The sequence below is a fragment of the Zasmidium cellare genome, assembly GCF_010093935.1.
Source record: "Zasmidium cellare ATCC 36951 unplaced genomic scaffold M409scaffold_31, whole genome shotgun sequence".
Classification (NCBI taxonomy): Eukaryota; Fungi; Ascomycota; class Dothideomycetes; order Mycosphaerellales; family Mycosphaerellaceae; genus Zasmidium; species Zasmidium cellare.
In genome coordinates this window covers 162,615-176,798 of record NW_022986975.1, presented here as the reverse complement: position 1 = coordinate 176,798, position 14,184 = coordinate 162,615, and the positions used below count along the sequence as shown (strand labels likewise).

The following is a 14,184-nucleotide window of genomic DNA, read 5'->3' as shown; positions in this document are numbered from 1 at the left end:
CTCTCTTACATCTTCCCCAATTTCAGCATCTCCATGCGAACACACCCTCTTCGGTCATGTCCGCGTGCAAACCACGCGTGCAGTCGAAAAGGACTGCTCAAAGGATGATCACGCAATTCGAAAGTTAGGTAATGAGTAAACCAATTCCAGTTAGACCTGGAAGAAATGTTGCATGTGGTTGTACCACTGAGAGTGTAACCTCACATCATCTCTCATATTCGCCCACGCATACAAGACAATCGTGTGGGAAGAATAATGACCTCTGAGGTTCGACCTTTTCTTCGGGACCTGGACTCTGTTTGAACGCATACTCAACAGCGAGAAGACGAAGATGGCAGATCCGGAGCTGGGACAAGGCTCCAAGGCCTTCTGGAGCAAGACGCAGACCGATCTGGACGACAGACCAGTTCTGGATTATGAAGCTCCTCCCGCAGCGCCTGAGACGACTCAGCTGGCGCGAAAGCTCTCTGCACGACAGGTCCAGATGATTGCCATCGGGGGGACTATTGGGACGGGACTATTCCTCGGTACGGGCAACTCGCTGGCCAAAGGAGGACCGGCTTCGATGTTGATATCGTACGCGATTGTGGGTGGGATCGTGTTTGTGACGATGTTGTCTTTGGGCGAGATGGCGGCTTTTGTGCCGGTTGCTGGGTCGTTTTGTACTTTTGCTGGGTAAGATCGAACACTTACAAGTCTTCATGTGCGGTTGCTGACTTTCACAGACGTTTCGTGGACGATGCTTTTGGATTCGCGCTCACCTGGAACTACTGGTTCAACGATGCCGTGTCAACAGCCTCCGACCTGATCGCTCTACAACTTCTCCTGCAGTACTGGACCGACAACTTCCCCGGCTGGGCAATCAGTCTGATCTTCCTCTTCGTGCTCATCGCCCTCAATATCGTCACTGTACGAGCATATGGCGAGATGGAGTACTGGCTATCGTTCCTTAAAGTTGCGACGATCATCGTCTTCGTTATCTTGGGAATTGCGGTCAACTGTGGCGGCAACACCGATCACCAGTACATTGGCGGGAAGAACTGGTACATTGGCGACGCCCCCTTCGTTAACGGGATCGGTGGATTTGCCTCTGTCTTCGTCACGGCTTCCTTTGCCTACGGCGGCACTGAATCGATCGCTATCACTGCTGGAGAGACGAAGGATCCTCACAGCACTCTCCCAAAGGTGGTACGCAACGTTTTCTGGAGGATAATCGTTTTCTACTTCCTTTCGATCCTCATAATTGGCCTGAACGTGCCATACACTTATCCGGGTCTTTCGTCAAAGGACAGCCATACCTCACCGTTTACGATTGTGTTCCAGATGGCAGGCAGCAAGGCCGCAGGCTCTTTCATCAATGCTGTGGTTATGACGAGTGTCATATCAGCTGGAAACCACGCACTCTTCGCCGGCTCAAGATTGATGTATACCCTCGCCGTTAACGGACATGGACCTCGCTTCCTAGGCACACTGAACAGACACCACACACCCTGGGTGGCAGTCCTGGCAACTGTCGCCATCAGTGGATTGTGCTTCGGAGCCAGCTACATTGGGGCAGGGCAACTCTGGACATGGCTACAGAATATCGTCGGCGTGTCGAATCAACTGTCCTGGATTGCAATCGGCTTTGCTTCCCTGCGCTTCAGAGCTGGAATCAAGAAGCAAGGACTGGAACATCTTCTGCCATTCAAGAATTGGACATACCCGTACGGACCTATTCTGGCGGTCGTCCTGAATAGCGTTCTGGTCTTGGTCCAGGGCTGGAGTTGCTTCTCGCCCAGATTCAAGGCTGTGGACTTTGTCTCGTACTACATCGAGCTGCCTGTCATGCTCGTCATGTTCGTGGGCTGGAGATTGCTCAAACGAACGAAGTTTGTGCGTCTGGAAGAGATGGACCTGACGACTGATCGGTTCGATCAAGGCTTCACGCCCGAGGAGCGCGAAGATGCATTGGAGAAGTCGAAGCTGAGTCCTTGGGCGAAAGGTCAGCCATGGAAAAAGAGAGCCCAGGCCATCGGGCAATGGTTGTTCTTCTAGGCGAATGAAACCATGTTCAACAACACATGCATTCGAATTGTCATCAATGTGGACCCCAGACCCCTTCCAGCAATTTCAAAGTCGCCCTAAATAGGGCACCGATGGCATTGAGCTCGCCTGGCTCGCGTCTCTCGCTCTTCGCTAGAGTTTGGTAAGCTGGATTGGGCAGCAGGTGTACATTTGGACCCAAAATGACCGGATCCTGACATTAGCACACAGATTCCGCGGCCGAAAATTGCAATCGCTTTGCAATCGAACAGAGAAATTCTGTACGACACCTGCATGAGATGGCCTGAAGCTGATCAAAATCCACGGACGTATTCTGAGCTCCGGCTTTTATTACCAGTTCGGAAAGCGGACGACAACGCAGTTCCGATCGAGCATTTGCCCGTTTCCAGAATTCTGCTCAATGGATTCGGCAGCTCGAGAAAGAGATCTTACGTGATGGAGCAGTCGCGTCGCAGGATGCTCATGTCCTCCGCGAAGGAGGCGGAACAATTTCCTTGACCAATGCTGAGAGGAGATATTGGCACAGGAACAGGATTGGGTGTGAAGCTTAAAGTGCGAGAGAAGTAGCTGGTACGGTCACTGTATAAAGGTGCTCGTGAGGGACGTCTTACGGGCATTGTGAGATTCTGACAGCACTCCGCTTCAGTCGACAATCGATCAACAGCATACAATAACAACAAGATGTCGAAGCCAATCAAGGTCTATGGCCATGCTTCCGTTCGTCACCGCGACTACTTCATGTCTACCATGTACTAACTGAACAACTCACCAAGGGCCCCAACCCATGGAAAGTCATCATCATCCTTGAAGAGCTCCGCATCCCCTACGAAATCGAATACATGGACTTCGGCGACCTCAAAAAAGAGCCCTACCTCAGCATCAACCCCAACGGCCGCACGCCCTCCATCCAAGACCTCAACACGGGCATCACACTATGGGAGGTCTGTCTGCTTGCCTCCACCCAACCCCCAAAATCGTCCCTTGAGAGAGAACGAAGAACTGACGAGGAGTGAAATGAACAAAAGTCTGCGGCTATAATCGACTACCTCCTCGATACTTATGATAAAGCCTCCAAACTCCACTCGACCAAGACCCCCGAGAAGTACTATCAGCAGCAATGGGAGCACTTCCAGATGAGTGGGCAGGGGCCGTATTTCGGGCAGAAGGCTTGGTTTACATTCGTGTGTCCTCCCCGTTCCTCCCCACCATCAAATCTCCCTTCTAATGGTAGGCGTGTATAGTTCCACTCCGAAAAAAACATCACCTCCGCCATCGACCGCTACGCCGCCGAGATCAAACGCGTCCTCGGCGTCATCGACCTGCACCTCTCCAAGACCTCGCAGCCTTACCTGACGGGCCAGGAGGTGCAGTACGTCGATCTGATGTTCGTGCCGTGGAATGGCATGGTGCCGTTTCTGATGGGCGAGGATTTCGTCAAGGAGTGGAAGGAGACGTATCCGAGGAGTTTCGAGTGGAATGAGAAGTTGATGGCGAGGGAGACGGTCAAGAAGGTTTTTGCTATCAAGGCGGAGGCGAGTAAGGGGCATTGATTTTGAGAAGAGAGGGAAGGGCGCCAGTTGAGAAGGTTTTGGACAATGAAAAGGTGTGTATCCACAATCGTTCGTAACGGTAAAAGAGCACATGGCGCAAAAAAGCATCGTCGATGTACATCGTCACACATCAATTACGCTGGGGTTCGTCTGGTCCTCTTCTTCGCCGGACTACCCAAACTGGGCGGCAGCTCTTTCTTAGTGACGCTTCCATCTTCTCCTAACAAAACACTTGTCCTGGCACTCCTCTTTGCAGGACTGGCAATTCCAGGAACGGCACCGTTCCCGCTCTCGGCGTGCTTCTTCTCCAAGCCAACACCCTTGCTGAAGTCCAACTTCGGCTGTGAGTTCTTAGCCAAAGCTGCGGAACCTAGAGCAGGTGTTGCTGGAGCCTTGGCACGCTTCTTTGGAGGTGAAGCAATGACACTGTTTTCTTTGCCTTGGGCAGCTGGTATGGCTGAAACGGTGGGCGCAGGTAGTTTGGACGCAGCTTTCCTCGCAGCGGCTGTCTTCTTGGGCTCCACCTTCACTTCATCCACGGCCGCTTCTGAGGTGCTAGCAGCGGTGGTGCCTCGCGGCTTCGCTGGAGTTGCAATACGTGACCTTTTCCTCACCATAGGCTTCGCTTTGGTCTCTTTGGCTGGCTCCTCCTCCACACTGGCTTGCGTGGAGCGTGTTGCTTGTGCGGGTGTTGACGCCATCCTTGTCGGTTTGAGGCGACGCTGCCGTGGCTTGCTAGGTGTTTCACTGGCAGGAGTCGGAGCAGACAGTCCTGTCATCTCGGTGTCAGGCCTGGAAGATTCATTTCCAGCGCCAGGCTCGGGCACACTGAGCTCATCGATCATCATCGATATCTCTGGCTCGCTCGCGCCTTCATAAAATGTCGCCAATGTCTCCGCCCACTTGATGCCTTTCTTATTGGCATCACCCTCCTCCATGGCAACTTCTGGGACATCGTTGCCATCATTCAGGGCCGCTTCCTTGGCCATTCTAGTGAGCCGGAGGGGTGGGAGGACAGCACCTCCCTTATTCTTCTTGGTGTTGCTTCTTGTCGCCTGGGCCAACTCTTGAGCTTCCGTCTTCTTAAGCACTACTGAATCTGCACTGCCTCGAATGGATATCTTGTTGGGACCGGAGTACGTTGCCGCGGAAAGTGTTTCTGGTTTCTTCTTTGATCGTCCACTGCGGCGCGACACTGTTCTGGCTGGCGAAGACTGTGCAAGCTCATCTTGTTCTTCCTGCTGTAATGGCTTGATACTGCACTCAACAGCAGCTTGTTTGCGAGGAGATGGGCTGTTAGGATCCAAATCTCCAAGTACATCTGTTGCTGCTGGCTTCACTGCTGGGCTTGCCAAAGCCTGGCGAACTGCGTCGGAATTGCGACGGTTTTCGAGCGACTCGCGCCTAGCGGTTGCTGATGTCCGTCTGCCATTCTTGCTTTCACTTGCCCGGTTGATGAACGCTTGCAGGAGCGCGGTGTCGTCAGACAGGCGAGGCTGTCCTGGCTTTCGGGGAGACATCTGAGGCTCTTCAGGCGGGGCCGAGGACGACCTAGTGAGGGTTGGCATGCTCGTTTGGGGTGAATCTGCATTTTGAAGAAGTGCAGGGCTGGTTGGTAGAGGAGAACTTGCGAGGCACGGCTCTTGTGTGCTCGATTGGGAAACTGGCAACTTCACGGGCGTGAAAGCAATCAAATGCGACTTTCCAAGCGGTGCAATTGTGCTCCTCTTCAATGGGCTCGTAGACTGACGTCTTGGTGAACGTCGAAGGGGCAAGCGTGGATGCTGGCCTGTTATGCTTGGAACCGGGCTGGACGGTAGCTTGCTGGGAGAGACCAGATCTGCCACGCGATCATGCACTTCCGCTGCAAAGGATCGATCGAATGCATTTGCTTCGGCCTGGGGACTGGTGGGTGTATTTTCAACTGTGTCGATCCACTCGGCCTGCGCAATAGGCTCCGGTGTCATGTCTCTCGGCGCATCGGGAGCGCCCAGTTCATTCTCTTCCTCAACGTCTTCCCATTCGTTCTCATTTGATGTTTCTTCTTTGCCGGAATCTTCCTCAGTGTCCTCTGTTGCATCGATCGTTGCCTCCATTGTTGATGCTCCGCTTTCATCGCGTCGATGGAGAGGACTGAAGCATTGTTGTTGCGCTTGCTCACTTCGCACAAGCTGCTCGGTGGCAGTTTGACGCTCGGCGTGACCTGGAGAGTCCTGTACGACTATCATGTCCGTGTTCGCGGTAGGCTGAGCTGGAGCCGCAGAGAAGTTCACGGGCAGCGTCCTGCGCCGGTTTGCGAGGGCCTGCTTGACCTGACTGATGGGTCGTCGGCGCCTTTCCTTGACAGGGGATACGAAACCCTCTGGAAGGACTGGGGCTTGCAGAGACGATTTTGTCTGTATGGAGACAGCTGGTCCAGGTCCAGCGTCAGCAGAAACAACGATTTGCGTTGCGGGTTCTTCCTGGTGATCGCCCTGAGATGGCTCGAAAGCTTTATTCTCGACCACGTCTGTCGTCGCTACCATGTTGGCACTGTTCTCGACTTCGATTTGTTCGTTCTCTCTAGTAGTGCGAGCACCAGGAGCCTCGCCAAGATGCATCAGTGTAGCGTCCCAGACATGCTCTTCTGTCACACTCTCGTCTTCCCATTCATCTTGCTGCAGCTCTTCATCTGCGCCAATCTCTTGCACGGCACCGTCTTCACCGACGACCTCCACCCTCAGCGCTTCTTCCTCTTCCGCCTGCCCATCTTGCTCTTGCGACTCTTCCTCGTCTAGGGCAACCAGCTCCGCGACGCGACTGCTCCTAGTCACGATACGTCTGTTCGGACTTCCTCTTCTATCCCAGTCACTCACAACTTGTCCATAGTCCACGCGCATCTTCTTGACCGCCTTCCCTGGGCTCTCAACCCGCATGGCTTCAAGCGCATACGATCCGGCAAACATGCTCGTCGCGTCGGTCGAGGGCGCAGTGTTTCGCTTCCATACCTTGCCAAACCGCACCTTCTTGCGCGAGAAAGGCGACTGTGGGCGACGATCCCATGCTCGCTGGACCTTGTTCAGAGGGAGGTTGGTAGGCGCCAGATGAGCGGCAACCGGCGAGTCGAACTTCGTGGCAAAAGTGCGCTGCTCCTCCACTTCCTGAGGATCGCTGCTGTCTAAGGATGTGGTTGGCGGATCCATGTTGAATTGGGAAGAAGACTGTCAAGGCATACAAGAGGAGTAGACCAGGCGTTCGCGCGTGTGAGAGACGGAAGCAAGCATTGAAAGTCGAGCAAGCGCGATTCGGCAAGACCAAAACAAACACGGGACCACCCGCCGTTTAGCGCCGAGTCTCCTCTGCAACGACGAGTGACTGACTTCACGTGTCGTGAGACTTGTACGTCTTTCACAAAATACATGTATTAGTGGCCATTCAATTTCGCTCTCGTGGGCACGACCTGGGTATTTAATACTAGCCGGCATTGAGATCCCATATCAAGGATGCCTGGGCCATTCTAGTATGCCACTGTACGATCTGGCGACACCGCAATGAGCTCTTCAGTGCCATAGAGCCGATGCTGCGAGGACGACTGCACGACGCAGAATGTGGCTTACTGTAGGAGCGGTGGATGGAAGTGACGTTGCTCCCGAGCATTGCACTTCCGGTAAGTAGAATAGGCTACCCTCCCGGTTGAGTTTGGGATCTCCATGTTGGAGTTTGACCCGCAAAAGTCATGTACGCAAGGTCTACGAATCATGGCGACGCCAGAGCACTGCATGGAGATCTTTGATGCGTTGCTTCGCTTCGGGACGGCCGCAGGTTAAGTCAATGCCGTTTGCTACCCCTCCCCCGCCCCCGCCCCCGCTACAAACGCCGTGCTTTAATCTTCAAGCCTCGACTTCGATCTCGACCCTACACCTGCATACACCCGCTTTTAAGTCACACCGACATCATGGATGACGAGGCTGTACTCAACCAGCTGACGGGCCTGTACGAAAAGCAGAAGCAACTCGCAAAATCGGCAAGCGACCGTAAAGGCCAAAGACCTCGCCAGAAGGCCACTCGCGCAGAGCTCTGCGACCAATTCAGCACTCATGCCGCAGCTCAGGTCCCATCATTGTACAGTATGGTGAGACAGACAGCCATCGGATATGCATATCCGCCATGCAGCATCCCGCTCGCAAACCTCGAGCCGATCGCCATCAACGAGCTCGAGCTGGAGACTGTCCACCGCGGCCGGGTGCTTGTCGTGCGGACTTTCGGATACCCTTCCCGGATTCAGGCTGTGCAGAACGCCATCGAGGATCGCGAATTGTCGGTCGACCGACTTGCAGTCTACAACTTTGACATGCAGCTTCGACCAGAGCAATTACTCCCCAAAGGCCAGCTGCTTGCAGTCAAGGAGCCCTATTATAAGGTGACGGCGGATGGAGCCCCAGTAGTGCGGGTTGACCACCCATCAGACCTTGTGGTGTTGCGGCCTGAAGACGCTATCATTCCCATGCAGCTACGTCCGAAGTTGCTGGAACTTGTCGATAGCCTTTCTCACTGGAAGGCGAAAGGCAACGCAGCCTTCAAGGCGAAAGACTACCGAGGCGCCATTGAGATGTACTCAAAGGGCATCGACTACCAACAGATGGGTCCTGAATGTCACCAGCCAAAGGAGGAAGGTACTCTCATGTTGCGGCTGGATATGTACCGCAATCGGGCACAGGCAAACATCTACCTGGGCCGCTACGAAGCCGCTTTGGCCGATGCTGAGGCAAGCTTCATTATCACGAATGCATGGACCCAGGCTGAAGCCAGTCATGTCAACAGCAAAATCAAGGCTTTCTACCGCGCAGGAATCGCAGCGTACCACCTTCAAAACTACACCAAAGCTGAAGAGAAGTTCGAAGCAATCCTGGAGATGGTACCTTCGGATGCCGATGCACAGCGTGAGATTCAGCGTATCAGACGGCGTCTTGTCGAGCAAAGCTTGGGCGCGTACGATTTCGCGGAGATGATTGACAACGCCATGATGACCAACAAGCGACTTGATGTTGCCGATTTCACAGCCAATGTCATCGTACAGAAGACGGCCGATCGAGGCCATGGTCTCTTCACTACCAAGACGATCAAGGCGGGCGAGCTAGTGCTTGTTGAGAAAGCACTCTTCGTGGCCTTCAACACTGACGAAGGAACCGATCAGAGCGTCATCATGAACCTGAACACCGACGTAATGTCTGTTGGAACACATTCCACACGCCTTATCGGCGTAGTGCACAAGCTGCTGCACAGTCCCAAGCTGGCAGAAGAGTTCATACGTCTTTATGATGGCGGCTATAAGCCTCGCGGTGTGAAGATCGTCGACGGCGTTGTAGCTGTTGACACATTCCAGGTGGAGGCTGCGCTCGACTATGTAAGTATAGCAACATACAAGCCCATGCGGCCGCTTCAAATAAATGCTGACAGTCTGGGGTTCTACAGAATGGCTTTGGTCTTCCTGCCGACCCCACTGCGGTCGATCGAGACATGGCCGATCAACCAACCTCGTCGACTGGCGTCTGGCTCACGTCTTCGTTCATCAATCACGACTGCATTGGCAATGCGGCTCGTTCTTTCATCGGAGACATCATGGTCATTCGGGCTACCAAGGACTTGAACAAAGGCGATGAGATCCTGATGCGCTATAAGAACTCAGAAGATGACATAGAGAGCTTCCAGAAGTCCATGCTGAGCGCCTGGAAATTCAAATGCAGCTGCGCGTTGTGCGTTGCGGAGGCTAAGACCCCAGAGCCTCAGCGCCAGCGACGACTGCAACTCATCAAAGATGCCAGAACCTTTCTTGAGACGAACCAGATCACCGAGCAGCAACCCCCTCCTCTAGGCTTGATTGCAAAGGCCGAGCAACTCCGTGCAAAGATCGAAGCATCATACGGTCAAGCACAATTCAAAGACCTGCCTCGTCAAGGCCTCCACGACCTGAGCCTGTGGATCTGCATGACACACATACTCGGTGCACAGCACAAGGTGCAGACGGCTGCAGTTGCAGTTCTACGGGATCTCGGATTCATGGTATCTGTCAAGAAGAACAAAGTGTCAATTGAGCGAACCCATTGTCGGATGGACATGTCGGGTGTTCATGCTGGGATGTACTTGGCGGTAGCGTACTATCGCAAGGGTCAGAATGAGGTGGGAGAAGAGCTGGAGCGCTTCACGATGGAAATGTACAAGACGATTCATGGGTGTATGTTACGCTTTGAGGAGAAGTTTGGTGTGATCAAGGGATAAGGTCTGTGGGCTCGCCTCAACTTATGAGACGCTTCCCGCTTGCTAACGGGAGTCCATCGACTGTTCACAGAGCTTGCCGCAACGTTCGAGATTCAATGGCGGCTCTCCCGGTTGGCTCATCGTAGTCAACAACGCTCTTTGACTGGGGCTCTTTCGTTGGCCATGCTGCGCTTGCTGCACCACAATCGCAAGATCCTACTGCTAGTCTTCAATAGACCTGTCCGGAAGACGTCAGGTGTCAACAAAGCAAATCCAGGCCATGGTGGCCACTTCGGATTCAACAAAGAGCCATGTCCAGCCTGATCGTGATGTCGGTCCTTTGTGCTATCCGCAAACTGCTAGGACTCCTATTTCAATGGGTGAAGACAATGATGTGAAACGTTAAGAAGAGGAAGCAACATCTGCGTTTCACGTCCCTCCAGTCGTCCGCCCTGCACAGCAGAGAATCTAGCCTAGCCAGTCGTACCGACAACACCGGCACGATGGCGCCTATTTTCGTTAGAATCGAGTTCTGTCCGCGTGCTCACGGCCCAAGCTCACTCCCGGGAACACGCCACCAAGACTACACTGTACCTGTTAACATCGAGCCTGTCCGAACAACACTTGATGTAAGGTCACATACCACAGCTCCTGGGCTGATGAAAGCTAACATTTCGTAGGGCTATCGCTATGCTCTGTTCATGGCTTTGCAGAAATACAAAAACCTGAATATGGGTCTGGAGAACCTCAGAATCCGGTTTCATAAGGCCTCTCAGTCGTGTGCTAGCATTTTGGATGCTGGCGAGATCAAGACGGATACGTACAAATGCCGGGAAGATGACAAGTGGCATCCAAGTGATGTGGCGAAAACGTTGAGGGCGCATGTTCGGGATCTTCAGAATCGGCGTGTCTCTTTGCATGAGATCACAGAAGAGCTGCGTGAGGATGATGATGGGGACCAACAGGAGAAGGACAATAAGAATCAGAATCGGAGTCAGCATCAGGAGGAGGAGGATGATGATGATGAAGGCGACGAGGATGAAAGGAAAAGCCGCAAGAATCCGTCTGCTAAAAGAAAAACGTCTGGGAAACAAGATGATGACGACGACGACGACGATGAGGATGACGATGATGATGATGACGGACCAGAAGAAGAACCTCGACACCTCTGTGTGCGATTCTGTCCCAAGCAATTCGATCGACCCCCTATACCTTTGAGAGAGTCTTTCGTCAGGGTCGACCTTCCAGACTGTACTGAAATCAAGGTGAGTGTATATCGCCACAAATTCTCTCTCCTGCCGAGACTAATGATTCCCAGGATGTAATCACAAAGCTCATGAGGAAAGTCCGACTCTTACGGCCTGATTTTGCGTATGATCCTACGACTGACCGAGTTCGGTCTCATCGAACGGGGAAGGATACTTGTCAAGAGGACCTTTCGTTCGAAACTCTTCTGTCTAACTACACGGTTTCAACTACAGCTCCGGACATTCCTTTGTGGGAGTCGAAGTTGGTGGCAATTCATTTCGAGAGCAAGTCCAAACCATCTGCGAAGAGCACCGGGACGGCCAAGGTAGATGCAAGTATCAAGAAAACAGGGACAGGGCGTGCCGTACCTGAGGCTCACCGCGGTGGCAAGCGCCCGGACAGTGGTCGCAGACCTCAAAGTGAGGGCGGAGATCAAACTGTTGGGCAAGAGAACGATAGGCGAACAGCAGAGAAAGGAGACGAGGGTGCACGCTATTTCTTCATCGATCTATGCACTCAATTCCATCCTCGGGGTGGACCAATAAAACTGCCTATGACTTGTGTGAGAGCTAATCCAACGCATACGACCTGGGCAGAAAGTGTGAGTGTTTGACCGCATCTCCGTATTTGGCACACCACTGATGGAGAATAGGGCATCATAAACGAGATTCTAAGGCTTGCAGAGGGTTTGGCAGGACGACAAAGTGTCAGGGTAATATTCCACCCGCGCCAAAAATGCAACGAGCGGCTCGGTTTTCGCCAGGCCCTGAGAGATCACAATTTCAAGACTACTACGCCGCCAGATGTGTTTTCACTTGCACGGGACAAAGTTATTTTTATTCACTTCGAGGATCCAACTACGGGAAGCTCTGCCCAGGCAATCAACAAGGCCGCTACCAGCAGTTCACAGCCGGGTCAAAACAGAAACCGTGCCAGTGCTGCGGGTGAGAACAACAGGGGCGATCGTAGGCACTCGAACCTCGTGGGAAATCGACCACAGGCCGAGGCCAACAAGCGTGGAGGAGAGCATGTCAACAAGATCGGTCGGCGTCCGGACAGTCCCAAAGCGAAGAATCATGGATATGGTGGAGCTCGTTACCTTTCCGTACAGGTATGCGAGCAGTATCATCATCAAATCCCATCTGCATGCAAGAAAGCCGAGTATAACCTTCGAATCGATCCACCAATTCGCAATAACCTTCAAGTGTATCATTCAGTCACTTGTGGAACGACTTGCAAGTACTGACTGAATCCAGGACATCGCATCTTGGGTCGCGAATGCCATTAGGAGCGACATCTCGTTCGACTACGACCCACGCACGCACAACGTCAGATTCCACAGACCCGATGACTTGGAATGCGTGGAAAGCTTGAGCTTCAACCAGATTTTGGAGGAACATACAACGTCGTCTATGCCGACACTCTTTGACCTGATGGGACAGAGGAGGATTCTCGTCAAGATTCACTTTGAGGGTACTCCAGAATTGTTCAACAATCGAACCCAACCAAAGGCTGCTCAGCGGCAGTCCAACAGGAAGGTTGACAAGCGCAGTGCTTGTGACGATGAAGAGGATGGGATCGATGATCCCGTTCGGCACGAAGGCTCAAGAAAGCGCCAGAGCCAGAGCATGCTGGAACGTCCAGCCAAACGGAGCAAAGGGGCTGGTGAATCGACATCTACTGACACAGAAGATGCAGGAGTCGACGGAGACAACGACCAAGCAGAGGACGAACCGGAACAAGAAGATCACCAGGGCGACTTTTATCCAGACGGTGCAGAAGAGGAGCTGTCGACAGAAGAGGAGGGCGAAGGAAAAGGGCCGAATCCCGAGAATAGCTCTGATGAAGAGTCAGTTGAAGCCAATGACGGCGCAGACGACCTCAACATCTGTTCAGTCCCACACGTTGACCTGCATACTCGGGAGATCGTAAGAATCGGGATTTTAGCAACCCCGGATGATGCTAGGAGGCCGACCAATGCTGCATTGCCCATGAGGAGGATCGTTGTGGCCATGGTAGAGAAGGTCAAGCGTTGGTGGCCGGTCACGCTCCTCGCTGTTGATTGTAAGTCAATACACCAAAACAACCCCTTCGCTGCAGTTGAACTGACTGAATATTCTTTTTAGCCTGGAAGATAATGAATCACCGAATTGGAGACTACCCCTCAGGAGATCCGTGGGAGCTTGAAGAGGGAGAACAAGACCCTAGGTTCACGGCAGATCAATATTGGAGGCCCTTTTGCACAAATATGAACACACTCAAAAGGGAGCTTCGTAACTATGCGCGAGATGGCCGGGCCCAGCATCGTCAAGAAGTGTCGGACAATGAGTCCGAAAGATCGGCGTCCCAACTGGATCGCAAAAAGGTCCCACGTCGGCCGAAACGACCAGTTAAAGCACCTATGCGGCCAAATGTTCGACAAGCTAACAGTATCGCTCGGGAATGGAGAGATGAACTTTCTGAGAGAGTCGACTGGAACCCCAAGGATCGCATTGACGCCGTCATTTGCTTTGCGAACGCACTAACAGGAACCCGTTTGGAGACTTATCGCAATTTTCAGGCTTCGATGCCACTCGTTCAAAAATTGGACTCGTTTCGAAAATACATCAAAAACACGCGGCTCAACGACAAGAAGGGCACTTTGAAACACTTCATTCGGCACAAGCGCCTGAATTGGTGGGGCGATTCTCAGGTTCGCTGCCAAAATGGCACGTATTCCTCAAAACATTTCCTGACTGACATCCATTCGTAGGTTTGGGTCATGCGAGTGCGCGAGGGTACACCGGGCTTGGATCCAAACAGGGCATACTGCTGGGACAACGAGAGACATAGGAGCCTCGAAATTGGTGAATTCTTCAATCCCGACAATGTTGATGCTCTGGACGTTGCCCAGGTGTTCATCGAGATCCGCATAGTCGAAGATCCGCAGTACCGCAGAAAACATCGCGCTTGGCATAGCCACGAAAAGAAGTACCGTGCAGACAGGACAAAACAGTACGGTTGGAAACCGAGCCAAGAGGCACAGGTCGCTGCATCCTCGATGATGCCGAAGATGTCGGCTGGATTGCCGACGATGATGAGAAATGGACTATGCCGCCTTGAGCTG

The 14,184-nt window shown here is 53.0% G+C and overlaps 5 protein-coding genes across 5 annotated transcripts; 4 read left to right on the top strand and 1 right to left on the bottom strand.

The window, feature by feature from the left end:
• Positions 1 to 331: 331 nt before the first annotated feature.
• On the top strand, positions 332 to 2,037 carry M409DRAFT_26314 (uncharacterized protein; the record flags this gene model as incomplete). The annotated part of the gene is made up of 2 exons (XM_033808056.1): positions 332 to 675; positions 726 to 2,037. 2 exons carry the CDS (start codon positions 332 to 334, stop codon positions 2,035 to 2,037), a joined length of 1,656 nt encoding a protein of 551 aa, XP_033664159.1.
• A 690-nt stretch (positions 2,038 to 2,727) lies between these two features.
• M409DRAFT_68564 (uncharacterized protein) lies at positions 2,728 to 3,596 on the top strand (the record flags this gene model as incomplete). Its single annotated transcript, XM_033817894.1, has 4 exons — positions 2,728 to 2,763; positions 2,820 to 2,987; positions 3,072 to 3,227; positions 3,288 to 3,596. 4 exons carry the CDS (start codon positions 2,728 to 2,730, stop codon positions 3,594 to 3,596), a joined length of 669 nt encoding a protein of 222 aa, XP_033664158.1.
• A 134-nt stretch (positions 3,597 to 3,730) lies between these two features.
• Positions 3,731 to 6,778, bottom strand: M409DRAFT_57561 (uncharacterized protein; the record flags this gene model as incomplete). Its single annotated transcript, XM_033813666.1, has 1 exon — positions 3,731 to 6,778. One exon carries the CDS (start codon positions 6,776 to 6,778, stop codon positions 3,731 to 3,733), a length of 3,048 nt encoding a protein of 1,015 aa, XP_033664157.1.
• Positions 6,779 to 7,530: 752 nt separating this feature from the next.
• M409DRAFT_26311 (uncharacterized protein) lies at positions 7,531 to 9,851 on the top strand (the record flags this gene model as incomplete). Its single annotated transcript, XM_033808055.1, has 2 exons — positions 7,531 to 8,979; positions 9,048 to 9,851. 2 exons carry the CDS (start codon positions 7,531 to 7,533, stop codon positions 9,849 to 9,851), a joined length of 2,253 nt encoding a protein of 750 aa, XP_033664156.1.
• A 482-nt stretch (positions 9,852 to 10,333) lies between these two features.
• M409DRAFT_26310 (uncharacterized protein) lies at positions 10,334 to 14,180 on the top strand (the record flags this gene model as incomplete). The annotated part of the gene is made up of 8 exons (XM_033808054.1): positions 10,334 to 10,459; positions 10,511 to 11,095; positions 11,149 to 11,679; positions 11,731 to 12,189; positions 12,335 to 13,142; positions 13,205 to 13,770; positions 13,831 to 14,006; positions 14,060 to 14,180. 8 exons carry the CDS (start codon positions 10,334 to 10,336, stop codon positions 14,178 to 14,180), a joined length of 3,372 nt encoding a protein of 1,123 aa, XP_033664155.1.
• Positions 14,181 to 14,184: the final 4 nt, after the last annotated feature.